General features: G+C 35.3%; 1 protein-coding gene across 3 annotated transcripts in view; it reads left to right on the top strand.

The window, feature by feature from the left end:
- Window positions 1-14,251, top strand: part of ITGAV (integrin subunit alpha V) — a 76,554-nt gene that overhangs the window by 11,032 nt on the left and 51,271 nt on the right. For 2 of the 3 annotated variants that reach the window (XM_081052315.1, XM_081052313.1), the window contains exon 2: window positions 1,494-1,624. In XM_081052315.1, the coding sequence (XP_080908441.1) occupies window positions 1,494-1,624 (131 nt within the window). The remainder of the gene's footprint in view (window positions 1-1,493; window positions 1,625-14,251) is intronic. The other variant, XM_081052314.1, reaches the window with a different exon arrangement.

The raw sequence follows: 14,251 nt of genomic DNA on the forward strand, positions 1-14,251 counted from the left end.
TAAGTTTTTTTTCTTATGAAAAGTTCTTGTTAAATGAAAACTAAGTTGCTTTCTTACCCAGAGTCATTTGGCTGTGATGAAAGATTGCCAGCATTGGTGTTTTACTGATGCCAAATATGACTGCATAAAGCTTTATGAAATAGGGTGTGGTTTGATTGGGAGTTTTGTCTGTATTTTGAGTATGGAGTTTTCAGATTTGTGTCAGAGAGCAGGATTCCTATAACACAGCAATTCATGCAACCAGCTCTTGAACAGTCTATAAACATAATTTGGGAGATACCACCCATGTGAAATGAAAAATTGAAATTGACAAAATTTAAAATGATTAAGACTTTAAGACTGTTAGACATAAGAACATCCTAGCCTGTAGAGAATTTTTATATTTATTTGAGCCAAACAGAGGATACTCCTGGAAACAAGATCTCAACAGACCAAAATGCTTCCTAGAATGGCAATTTGCAATTTCTTTTATGCATTTTGAATTCAGGAGGGAACATAAAGAAGATTACATGACGGGGGAGAAAGCAAGGCTGAGATTGGTTTACAGTATAGTTAACAAGATTGTGTGCTCTCTTGAGGGTGGTTTCACATCTGTGGGGTCTGAAAAGAGGCATTTCCAAGGTGTGTTAACCTAGATACACAAAAACAATGGACAGGTTTTGCTTAAGGCAAAGATAAATCTTTTATTAAAGAAGTTATATACCCAGGGTGTGACTACCTACCATGACCTGCCCAGTTAGGAATTTATAATCAGATCATCCTGTGAGGTTACTTTTGGTCACTGGGCTTGTGAAACTATCATAAAGCCCCGTTTTTATCCAAAATAGTGAAGAAGTAAAGAAAAGATCTCTTTTACTTAAAAATTGAACTCCTGATTATTTTATCTTCCTGAATTTTACCCTGATAAGAAATTGAATAGTGATCCTATTTGACATGGGATTGATTAGATTAATTTTGTGGAAAGAAATTTGTTACTATTTTCAGAAAAAAAATTGAAGTACAGTACTATACCAAGATAAGTTTTCCAAATGGAAAAATAATATTTAGAACTACCATGCTTTAGAATAATTCATTTAGAATAATTATTTTTCATTCATCATTCAGGGTATAGAAAGTGGATAGCAAAACACACACACACACACACACACACAACCAAAACAAAACTTTCCTGACTCTAGCCAGTGGACATTTTTTCAGTAGCTGTAATGAGATATAATTGACATATAGTCTATACTTATTTAAATTTGTCCAGTATAAATTTTTAAATGACATGTAACCCTGAAGTTGCCTTATAATATGTTACTAGGATGAATAAACTATATTGAATAATGTATGTAAGAGAGCACCCAATGAATAATGAAGATTATGCCCTCAGTGAATAGTTAAAAAAATTTTTGTGGATAATATCAAGAAAATGATTGTTTTTCCTAAATTGTAAGATATTGTTTATGCTTGCTGCCATTTAAAGTCTTATTTTGCCTTTTGTTTTTTAGCAGGATGTTTCTTCTGGTGGGAGCACCCAAAGCAAACACTACCCAGCCTGGAATTGTGGAAGGAGGGCAAGTCCTCAAGTGTGATTGGTCTTCCCACCGTGGGTGTCAGCCAATTGAATTTGATGCAACAGGTAAATGTTGATGCAGTGGTCCCTTTTCCTAAGTCATTTGATTTTTTCAGTATCACTTAATATTTGAAAGCTTTAGCTTAAATATAAACATTTAGTAAAATAACATATATAATAAGCGCTTCAGATCTCCTGAGAAAGTTATACACAAATGATTTATTATATTTTTTCCCCCTGCAGTTTTGTGGCATATAAAAGCATTAAAAATACATTGCATTTTCATTGCTTTGGATGTCTTCGACTTTAAACTGATGGTGTCAATATGCAGAAATCTGGGGAAAATCTAATGAAATGTTTTTGCATGTCGTCTGAGAAGAGGGAGCTCAGAGATACAGCAAGGCCTTTTGTCCTTTCTCTGTTGGCAAAACTGAAGCATGACTCATTGGCAACTGTAGAAGATCAACTCTCTAATTATGAATATACCTAAGCCTGGGATTGTGCTACCAAAACCAGTTGAGGAATCTTTCACATTCCAGTAGATCTGATTGACTTAAAAAAAATTCTTACCCAAAATTTATTGGGAATGTTATGTAGTATGGTTCTAATAATATTAAAATTTTATTTATAGAGACAGATTTTAGTGTCAGGATTATGCTAGTAAGGAGAAAAATTGCATAAGGAAAATGGGAAATAAGAAATAACTTACTGTATTTTGCCATGTATAATGCGCTCACGTGTGTAATACACACCCATGTTTTTGGCCTAGTCTTTCAGGGAAAAATATCTTTTGTTTTAATTTTTTAATTTAGATTTTTATTTGTTTTCATTTAGGTACTTGTTTTTTGTATTATAAAGGAATTTTAGGATTTATTTTTTAACATATTGTGATACAAGAAATTTTATGTAACAAGTAACTACAAAACACAAGAACAGATACAAGGTACAAGAAATGTTATGTACCCATAAAAAATTTGTGATATTTACGCATCATAGAAGGCCAAGATAGATACTTCATTGTTGCAAGTTCGTTGTAAGTTCTACAAAACCGATTATCATATTCCAGGGTATTATTTTGCATACAGATATTGTTATTGATTTCTAGAGTTACACTTTTAACTCATAAGAATAAATAAAAGAATTAAAAACATGTATATAGATATGGAATTAGTACTACCCATATATAATGCACATCCTTATTTTTCCCTCACAAACTTGGGCAAAAAAGTACGCATTATACACGGCAAAATACATCAGTGATATAAAATATATATAATCCTGTACACATCTGTATTGAGATATGTATGTATATTTGTGAAAGCTTAGAGAATTCTCAAAGAAATTTTATGACCTTTTTCTGGTATAATAGTTTTACAGTTTTGTTTTGTTTTGAATGATTCTGGTTTGCTGGCTTTGATAGAATATTTTAAGTCAGAAGAAAATTAATCTTTTTCCATATTTTTACTTCCTACTAGTTCTAAAATCTATTCATTTTGGAAATTATAATGTCAGTGAAACAGGAATTATGACCGAACTATTCCATTTGACATCGTGACCAGTGCCAAAATGAGTGTCAGTCAACTTTTAATAGGAATCAGGTCACATGTTTGTTTTTTTCCATTTGAAACCATGTACATTAAGCCCTGTTGTTTCTTCCATATATGGCTGATATTTGGAAAACCCCAAGGCTCATGTTTACCACAAGTTGAGAAATACCTGTGGTACAGAGTACGATGGGTCAGGGCATTTATATCTTCTAGCAAAATATGAATGCTAATAAGATGAAACTGTAATCCAGTTTTGATAGATAGGTTCGATTGTTTAGATAAGTTTCTGTGTCCAGCATCATAGATTTTTGTGCAGTGCAAGATAATTTATTGCTGGTCTTTTTTGAAATTTAGCTTTATATAATATTTTGTTTATTGAAAAAGTAATATATACCCTTGGTAGAAAAATTTACAAACAGTTCGAAAAGGTATACAATGAAAAATAGGACTTCCTCACATCAGCCTTTTCAGAGGCAATCACTCTAAACAATTTCTTTGTTCCTTCTCTAGTTTTGTTACTTTTACAAAAAAAAAAAAAAAGGCAACTCACAAGTAGGAATATACTAAATATACTGTTAGGCACCTGACTCACCCCATCCCTACCCCATACCTCACAATATAAATCTCTTGTAGATCTTTCCATATCAACATATTTACCTTATTCTTTGCATATCACTGATAGTATTCTATTGTATATGTAGCCCAATTTATTTTACTCATATTTCCTATTGATGGACACTAAAGTTGTTTCCAGTCTACTTATTATTATAAACACTGCTGTGAAAAGCTTTTGCACAGGTATTTGTGCAAATGTGTGAGTATGTCTGTAGGATAAAGTCCTAGCAGGAGATTTTTAGATCAACGTATTTGTATATTTAAAGTTTTGATAGATACTGCAAATTATTCTTCACAAAGGTTTATACTTCTGTAATTATGTTTTCTGACTCCCATGCCAGTAACGTTTATCACCGTATTATTTTATCTTTGTCAGTTTTATATTGTTATAATATTGTATTATTAGTATTATTAGTATTATAGTATTATTATTATATTGTTTTATTAATATGCGTCCCTTTAATTAACAGTAAGACTAAGTTCTTTGTATTTGTAAGCAATAGTGTTCCTTTGCCTGTGAGCTTCTTTTAATGTATTTGCACTTATTTTCTATTGATCTGTGAATTTAAAAAATGAATCTCAGTTGACAGCACTCTGTCCTTTTGGTCTGGGGTCATGTTTGACTTTAAATCTGTCGACAAGTCAAAATCTAACTGCTTCTTGTCATTCCGCTGCTAACATCCTGGTCCAAGCCACCATTGTGTTTCACCTGGACTGTTGCCCTAGACTCCTGAATTAGTTAAGAGTACTGCCAGGAAAGAGATGGAACACTTAAACTGGGATATTTTGAGGAGGTTTTATTAAAAGTGCTATTTACAAATGATTGTGTTGGGTCTCACAGATCGGAATCCACAAGAGGACACGGTGACGGAGCTATGGCTTTTGTCAGAGGGCAGTAGCCAGCAAAGGGACTGAGAGGGAGGAGCATGGGAATAGAACCCTGACCTCACTCTCCTTCCTCCTTTTGATCCTCTGTACCTGCTCCCCACTGGCTAACTCCAGTTGGAAGCCCACAGGCACGGCAGCCCCTGAGTTCATACTGGTTAGCATCCTAGGCAAAGAGCAGGGTGGAGAACAGTGGAGAGGAGACCTGAGGGGCAGCTGAAGAGAGCTGGCTCACCTGTTCTGTTTACCTCTGCCCTGCATACCCACTGATTGTTTGCTCTCTACAGCAGCCATAGGGATCTATTTAAAATATTCAAATTATAACATTCCTGCTCACATTCCACTAATATCCTCCCATTCGAGACCGAGAGGACTCTGAGTATTCCAGCCCACTATTTCCGTCTTTACCTTCATCTACTATTCTCCCATCCTTCACTCTCTCCCAGACTCATTGGGTCTTTTTGCAGTGGTTTTTAAACACAGTGGGCACATTCCCACCTCACCTTTGCTCAGCCTGGATCATTGTTCCCCCAGATGTACATTGGGTCCCACCTCCATCACCACCTTTGAAATAATTCAAAAGTCATCTTCTCAGTAATGCTGTGACTATCTTGTTGAAAACTGCAGTTCTCTCTTTCCCACTTTGTGCCTCCATCCTCTTCTCTGTTTTATTTTTCACTGTAGTGATCACACTGCTGTATGTTATTTAGTTCTAGTTAATGTCTCTTTCTCAAATAGGATATATGTTCCAGGAGGATAGTTTTTCATCTGTTTTGTTGATTTACAAAACCCCTGGGCCTAGACAATACCCTGTGCCTGGCACAAGTAGTGCCCAATAAATTGAATAGATGAATGAATGAATGAATGATAAGATTTTTCTATAGTGAAGAAATATAGTCCTTTAGTTATACGTGTACATATATATATATATTATATATATATATATATATATATATACATATATATATATATATATTTTATTGTTTTGTTGTTCTGTTCTCTTGTGTCCTTGCTTGTGCTATTTTGTAACTATTTTATATAACTTTTGAGACTTCTCTTATGAAAAGAAGATACAAATTAAGATTTCATTTCTTTAGAATTTTTATCTAAATTGTGTTTGAATTTAAAAAAAGAGTACTATAATATAGATTCCAATATTCTAGTTTTGAGAATGTATTTTCTAAAAATAACACCATTAGATTGTTTTGACTTTATGGAGGAAATGCTTAAAAATTACAGCATCCACCAGAACTTTCCTCACACCTGTGTTCCTAGGAACCCTTACCCCATCTTAACGCAAACACACAAAGTCTCTGCACCACAGCTGTCTTTTATCTTTTCCATTATCTCAAGAGAGAGTGGCTTTTCTCTCTTTCCTTTTTCTTTGTCTCAGTCTTGAGATATATCTCTCTTAAGAAAGAGTGTAGCTGAATGGATAAGTGTGGTTTCTGGAGCTAAACTGCCTATTACTCAAACCCTGGCCCTACCATTTACCAGCAGTTTACCTTTCACAGGTTACCACCATCAGACCTGCTCCATAGGTATGCCTTAAACCAAATGAGCTGATTATCCATTAAGACATGTGAAGTGTTTACTAGTACAGGGACAGGCACATTGCAATCGCTCCATAAATATAAGCTGCTTTATATTGTTTTGATTTACTCCCTTCTCGGGGACACTGCCTGTTCCTTCATTTATCTTTATGTTCCTGTTGTACATTTGCCCTTTGCCCTTTTTGTTTTTAACTTGCAAACATCCTTAAATTTTTTTTTACCTGAAAAATTAATCAGAATAGCTTTCTCTGGAACATGTCTTCTCTTAGTCATTTTCTTTTCTCCTTTTCTTCACATCCAGGATATTGCATGCTATGCTTCTCTTCATTACTTCCCAAGTTTATCTATTTCTTTATCTATTTTAGTCTGGCAGCCACCTAACCCCAACCCAACAATGGCCCTCACTGAGATCGCTAGTGGCCATCTACGTTAGTGGACAGTTCTGATCCCTCATCTCATTTAAGATCTCTTTTACAGTTCATCACATTGTCCATTCCTTTCTTATTTGAAGTCTCTGCTCTTTGTTGGAAACTGTTGTCCCCTTATTTCTCCTAACCTTTTTTTTTTTCCCCTTCTTCTGCCTCCCCCCACACCCCCACTCTGGTTCAAGCTGTCATTTATCAGTCTAGTTGTGTAGGACACAGCTCCCTGAGCCATGCTGGTATTATGAGCCTTGTCCACCCCCCAAGCTGAGCAATTGGTCGTCGGTCAGCCGCTCACAACAGCTCAGGGTAGCCCTCGCTGGCCACTCACGGTGGCCACTGGCCCTATGGGGCATGAGGCTTTGAAGCCAGGATTGGTCCTGCGCCTACCAGATCTTGTTTTTTCATATCTGAGCGGTCATCTGGTGAGACAGAGAGGAACTCTGGAGAGCTGTGTGTCCTGCTGCACAGGACTTTCACATAGGGCACTTATCAAGGAGACATGTCTGTCTGGTTCTGTCCTACACCCTCTAAATAGAGTGGTGCTACTAGTGGCCTTTCATAATTTTGTGAGTCTGAACGTTTAATTGAGCCCCGAGAAGCCCCTTTGATTGTTATTGGGTCAACATTTGAAGTGTGTAACTGTATAAAATACCTTCAGATCATTTGTTTCTTGGGCTGTTTCTTTTTAGAAAAAAACCAATAGTGACTTTATCCATTCCTTTTTAAAAACAAAAACAAAAACAAAAACCTCAGTTAGCCCCAGAATCACAATAAAAATTTGTACAGTAAGGTGCTTTTAAATGCTTGTTGTTAAATATTATGAATAGTCCTTTCCCATTTCCCTCCTCTTCCTTTTTGGTCAGGTTCTACTCTGCAGACAGCTTTAGTGCACAGTATGCAGCTCTTTTTCTTCATTAAGCTGCTGTAATGAAGTTGGGTTTTCTTTTTTATTTTTCTGCTTATCCTGTGATATGTTTGTTTTCTTGACTAGATTATAAGCTCTCCAAAACAGGGAACAAATTTATTTTTGCTCACCATTGTGTGCTAGTGTATGGAGAAATGTCTAGCATATGGTAGGTTGCGTGTGTGTGTATTACATGCAGGTGTTGGGTTCTTAGTGAAAAGCAATAAAAATAGACTATGGCTAAATTTAGCTGGACAGGAATTTACTGGAAGTATATTGGTACCTGACCAGTTTTCTGCATAATGGGCAGAACCAAGAGAAGCTAAAAGAGAGAGGAATTGTTAGTGCTGGGTTTTACTGCTGCTGGAATTGCTGTTGCTAAGTGTGGGGCATCATGACAATTTCTTACCCGTCCCAGACTCTCTGCATCACATGCTAGAGACTCAAAGCTTTCATGGTAGAATCTGACTGGCTGAATCTAAGTCTTATGCCTTTAAAAGTTAGGAAAAGCCTCTAATCTCACACAGCTAAGGAATGATAGATTATAAGCTTGTATAGGGAACTAAAACTTGGAGTCCTTTAAAAGAAAAAACTGAAGAGGAATAATAGGGTGCCTTTTTTTCTTTTTGGTTGGAAAACCAGGTGATAGACAGAAAACATCCTTTATGAATACAGTGTATATCTGTTATTGATGAATAATTCATGGACTAATTTTACTTTCCATATTTACTAAAGATGCACCTGGTTATTAGACAGTGTATAATTTATTAGAAGGCCATTTCATTGTGGCTTGTCACATGAATTAAGACATGTAGCTACTGCTGAAGAAGAAAGTTCGGATTTTGGTTTTTAGGTAGCATAATGCTTAGTTTCTTAGCTCTTAAAGAAGAAAGATAGTTACTTTTAGTGTGCTTTCCTACCTGCTCCAGGACATGATTTGGGGTAGTAGGAAAGAAGAGAAGATTTAAAAAATGTTTGGAAAACCTATCTAAATTTATTTCACTTTAATTCTGAGCTATAGAGACACATAGATTTATACCAAAATAAAGAAGGTATAACGGAAAGTATCTAACTTTGCCTGGGGCTTTTGAGGAAAGCTTCCCAGATCAGCTGGTGACATTTGAGCTAGCTAATGAAAAATGAGATGGAGTTCATCAGATGTGAAGAGGGGTCCAGGTAGAGGAAAGTTTTTCCACAGATTAGTAAAAGATGTTTATGAATGAAAATCAAGTAATTCCATGTGACCCACATATATGTGTCTATATGTAAGTACAGCAGGTCCTTGAATAATGTCATTTGATTCAATAAAATAATGTCATTTGGTTCAATAAAATAATGTCATTTGATTCAATAAAATAATGTCATTTTATGTTGTTTCATTTGAACACTGATAAAATGCTGTAGGAATTTAACTCTTATTTATATCAATTAGCCTATGGTAAAACTGATTTCGTTATATGTCATTTCATGTAGTCACAGAACCTATTGATGTTAAGTGAGGACTTAGTGTATAAGGTGTATGTGTGTAGGGCGGTGAGGTGTTGAGAAGATGGTAAGAAATGAAGCTGGAAGTAAGCTGAAGAAGGTTCTAAATGAATTTTTAAAAGATACTCTGAACTAGCAGTCTAACAAAATAAATTCATCATAAAGCCTAACACGCATAGAGCTTTATATTAAAAATAAAAGGATCTAGAGCTCAGGGGTTAGATGTTGCGTGTTTGGTTCCTTGCCATGCTAAGTTGATCTGACATGAACATTACAGAGCAAATAACACTTCCCGTGTCTAGTCTATTAATTTTTCCCAGTCATTATTTTTGGTAGAATTATATAAATTATAATACTGTCATCTGGATAGCTTCAAAATATTGTAGACATGTCTTTTAAACAATTAAGGGGAAATGTAGGATTCTGTGATGAAAAGTTTAATTTAGTAGAAAATTCCATTCACCATGGCATGCTTACTTGCTGCTTTTATTATTATTATTTTTATTGTGTATTTATACATTAGAGAGCCTGCAGGAACAAAAGGAAACCTCATTCTGAAGTTTGTTGTCTTGGTGAAAAAAGAGAAGGGGGAAAAAAAAATAAAATAAAATTTGTTATCTCTTGGGTTTGTGAAATTTAGATCCGGAACATACTCTCTATTAATTTTCTTTGGAGCTATTGACTCTTGCTTGTCTTCTTTATTTTTGTTTTTCCTGCTGATTTTCCTGACATAATATGTAAACAAAGCCACACCTGGGATGTCAAAAGGAAAACCCATTGTGTTATTTTACTTGCGTGTATAGAGATTACAATATTACAATATATATGTGGTAGTTGCCCTCTTGATTTTTAAACCCTTTCATCTACTCCACCCAATTTGTAGGTTTAACCAAGGTCTGTATAATGGCTGAAAACTGATGTTTCCCTAAATTGACAGGCTCATACGACCTTTGAAGAATTGTGGAATTAGTGAAGATGAAAAGATCATTTTCGGATATAATTTGTTTGTTTTACACTACGATGACTGGCATGTAGAAAATGAACTGAGTTTATCTGAATGTGGATGTGGAAAAGTAGAACTTAAAGATTAACATATTATTCAGTTTGAGGATTAATGATCTACGTATTTTAGGTAGTAAAAATATTCCCAACTGTATTATGTTGGGATGCAATATGATATTGAGAATATTCATGTGGTAGGCAAGGGGAGGTCTGTTATTTGAAGTTTGTCTTCATGCCTGAATTAGTTTCTTACTGCTGTTGTAACAAGTTACTATCAGCTTGGTGGTTTAAAAACAGCACACATTTATTATCGTCAGTGCTGTCCAAAATGGTTCTCACTGGGCTAAAATCATGGTGTCTGCAGTGCTGCAGTCCTTCTGGGGGCTCTGGGAAGAATCTGCTTTCATGCCTTTTCCAGCTTCTAAAGGCCACTCTCATTCCTTGACTCGTGGCCCCTTTTTCTGTCTTAGAACCCAGCAATGGCTAGCCCAGTGTTTTTTAGGCTACATCCATCATCAGACACTACTAACTCTTCTGCATCCCTGCTGTGATTACATTGGACCCATCGAGATAATCTAGAGTATTCTACATTTCAAGGTCCTTGAAATCACACCGAAATGTCCCTTTTGCCATGTAAGGTCACCCATTCACATGTAAATTTCTGGGGATTAGGATTTGGACCTCTTTAGGTGGCAGGTGGGTTGGGAGGGGCCTTAGTTTGTTACCACAGTGCCCTTTTATGTATTTTGTTATTTAATATTGGTTATACTGCAAGTCACTTTAGGGCAAGAACTGTGCTTATAATGTAAGCAGTCCTTGTTCTGCTTTTATTCTTTTTGCTTTGGCTCTGTGGTTATGAGGAATGTAAATTAGACGTAGAAGATGTAGTCTCAGATTCAGGCGCTGACACTCACTAAATGTGACCTTGGGCAAATGACTTACATTTGCCAGCTCAACTTTTCCCGTTTGTCACATAAGCATAATATCTCCCTCTCAGGGTTGTCAAATGAGATAATGTCTATGAAGGTACTTGGTAAAAACAGTGAAACTGTGTACAAATGAAGAAAGGATTATGTTTATCATGCCTATACTACAGCTGTGGGGAGGTGAATAATTATAAAAAAAAGGAAAGAAAGATAATTGTGGATATTCTTAAATGGATGCTATCTTGGTTTGCAGACATAAGGGACACATTTGGGAAAATCTTGTCCTTGCAACATACTTTCCTTTTCTGGGAAGCAGATGTTACTAACAAACTGACTGTTGCCCAGTTTTCTTAATACTAAGTCTTTCCGAGAAGATGTACTGATGCTCTGCACCAAGGCAGGAGAATGGGCAGCACCTGACCTCTGCAGAGTCTCTTTGTTTAGAAATGCAGGCTTGCCTCCATGATTGTTACATATGCCCCCTGAAAAAAGGAGAAGCTCCTATGTTTATATTCCAAATTCAGTGTGAATGACAGTGACCTCTCACTGACAATATCTGTCTTAGAAAAGGTAAGAAGTCACATTACTCCCTTGCCCACCCCAAATGGCTTTCTGAAATACTCACCACTTGTTCCCAGAAGGGCTTTGTCTGTAGGCTGTGGGCAAACCCTGGCCATGCCGGTTCTCTCATCAAGAAAAATGCTATGGAGTATTTTCAGGATATTATAGCGCTTTGTATTTAATAACAGAAAATGTTTAGCTGCTCTCTAGCCTCTGTGACATATAATTCCCAACTCACTGCAATTAAAACAATCAGGCACACTCAAAAACAGCCTCTCAAGTTTGACTGTGTCCTGTTGGTGAATTTTCAGTCTTCCATAGTTGTATCTGGATATCTCTACAGTTGTGACAGTCCTGCAGATTAAAAAGTTAAAAACCCAGAGGAAAACTCTCCCATCCCTTGTTACTAGGAAATAAATTTATACTGTGCTGGGGAATTATTTGTTTGTTTTTTTCTTTTTAATGAAACTGTTTTCCAGATATAATCTGTCATCCCCTCATTCAGAAAGATACAGTTACAGAGCTGGTAGTCAACCTAGAAATCAGTTAATCCAATTTATTACTAGTTGACTAACACTCCTGCAGTTAGTTGGTATTGTAACATGTTAAATATTTTACCAAAACTAAATTCATATGATTCTTTAAAGCCCGTCTCCTTCCTTGGCTACTTGGACCTGACTAATACCCATTATTTTAAGACTTAGCATTGACTTGGTTTTTTTAAAAAAAATCTTCAGTAAAGAGTTTTTGTTTTAAAATGTTAGATGCTTTCAGGATCAGTTTTTGAGAAGAAACTGATCCTGAAAGCATCTAACATTTTTGTTTCCTCACTAGGAGGAAACAAACCAGCATTGAGAAAGCAGTGGGTGTTTTCAAAGAGCCTGTATTCTTTGTGTTGACTCCAGCAGAACCATCAGACTTGCTCATGGAAGGAGAGGGAGATTTTGATTCTCTGTTCCCTGTGGTAGAGATAACTCAATAAATAAATACCGATTCCAGTGTAACAAGCTTCATCGTGTTTTCTGCTGGCTCTGCTTTTCTGACTTTTCTGGTTTGCTTTTGGAGAACAATTATATCTAATTTTATGTAAAAAATGTTTCTAGGCAGTTCTATGTAAATTAGTAACAGTTTCTCATATTAATAGATTATGATTTTAGAATCTATTTTTATATTCACAAATGATTAGTTTTTCAGTAGCCTGTGACTCCAAACAATTCAGATTTAGAGACCTTTGTCTCGTCATTTTAAGTCAATACAGTTATGCTTCTGGAAACATTTAAAGACACTTTGAAGTTTATAAAGTAAATCATCCTTTCATTAATACTAATATGTAACTACTACTTATTGTCTATCACCGTTGCTTAAATTAAGAAACGTTTTTTATTAAGTCAAAGAAATTATTTACTCTATTTTTTTCAGTAATATCTAGAATTTTGATTTTTTAAATGGATTATTTTTTACAATATTCTCCTGTAATAGTTTGACTATAAGACATAGAATAGAGAAATAGGAAAGATAAAGCTTATAAAATTTGTTAGGAGGTGCTCGCTTCGGCAGCACATATACTAAAATTTGTTAGGAGGAGCTTGCTTAATTTCTATGTTTGTGAATATTATAAATTAAAACTCCTTTATGGGTGGGAGATGAAATGTAAACATAAAGTTAATTAAGAGGGGATATGAAAGCTCCTAACTAATTTGTATGTGAAGATTAATGGATACATATCCATACTAGTTTTCTCCCACTTTGAAAAACGTATCCATCACCACACATAGTTACAACATTTTTTTTGTGTGTGTGTGATGTGAACTTTTAAGATCTACTCTCTTAGCAGCTTTCAAATATACAATACAGTATTATTAACTGTAGTCACCATGCTGTATGTTACATTGTGGTAATAGACACTTTGGGGGGGCAAAAAATAAGCTCTCTGAGGACCTAAGCTATTTCATTATTCATAGAGTCATATAGTAATGGATGGAAACCAAATGATTAAAAACACAGGTAACTTCCTAATAGAAGTGTAGCATCTTGCTTTTTTGATGCTTTGGCATTCTTCTTGACTTTAGCCTTTTTAAAAAGGATGACATAATCTTCTTGCTTCAAAAAATACTCTTTAGGCATGAAAAGAAGAAACAAAAAATTTAGCTTTAGGGTGATAAGGTAATTTTGTCTTAAAAATAAGCATCCCTGTAATTCTCCAGCAAGTTGAATGTTCAACAATGTCTTTTGAAACACTCTTGAGGAAATGAGAAATGAGAAGAGTGGGCTACTAATTCAGGTAGCATAGTCTAAAGCTATGACAGTTTGCTTTACTCAATAGGTTTTTGTACCGAAGTCTTCAATCATGCGAGTTTGATAAAATCCAACTGACAAAATTAAAAGCCAACAAAAATAGATATTAAAACTTCAAGTCTCTATTGATTTACTTGCTAATTAACTTCAAGTTTCTCTAGCAACATTCTCTTCTGTGTATTTTTGAAAGTGATAGGATAGTCTTATGTTAATTTATGTAATATGGGGCATTTCTTCTCATTTTTACCATTGTGTGAAATGCCCTTTTTCTCTTTAATTTATTTAGAAGATCGAAGCTAATATTCCAAGGTGTTTTACAGAATTATGGATAGAAATCTTTGTTCTTTCTGGACTGTTACTGAGGAAGCATTTCGTCTAACTCTGGAATTTCTGCAGTTGTCTGTATCTGCTTTCTCTTTCAAGGTCTTTCCCTTTCAAGGTCAGTGACATGGTCCAAGCAGACTGTGGAGTTCCAGCATAATTCGAAATGGTGAC

This window comes from Rhinolophus hipposideros (assembly GCF_964194185.1).
Source record: "Rhinolophus hipposideros genome assembly, chromosome: 6".
Classification (NCBI taxonomy): domain Eukaryota; kingdom Metazoa; phylum Chordata; class Mammalia; order Chiroptera; family Rhinolophidae; genus Rhinolophus; species Rhinolophus hipposideros.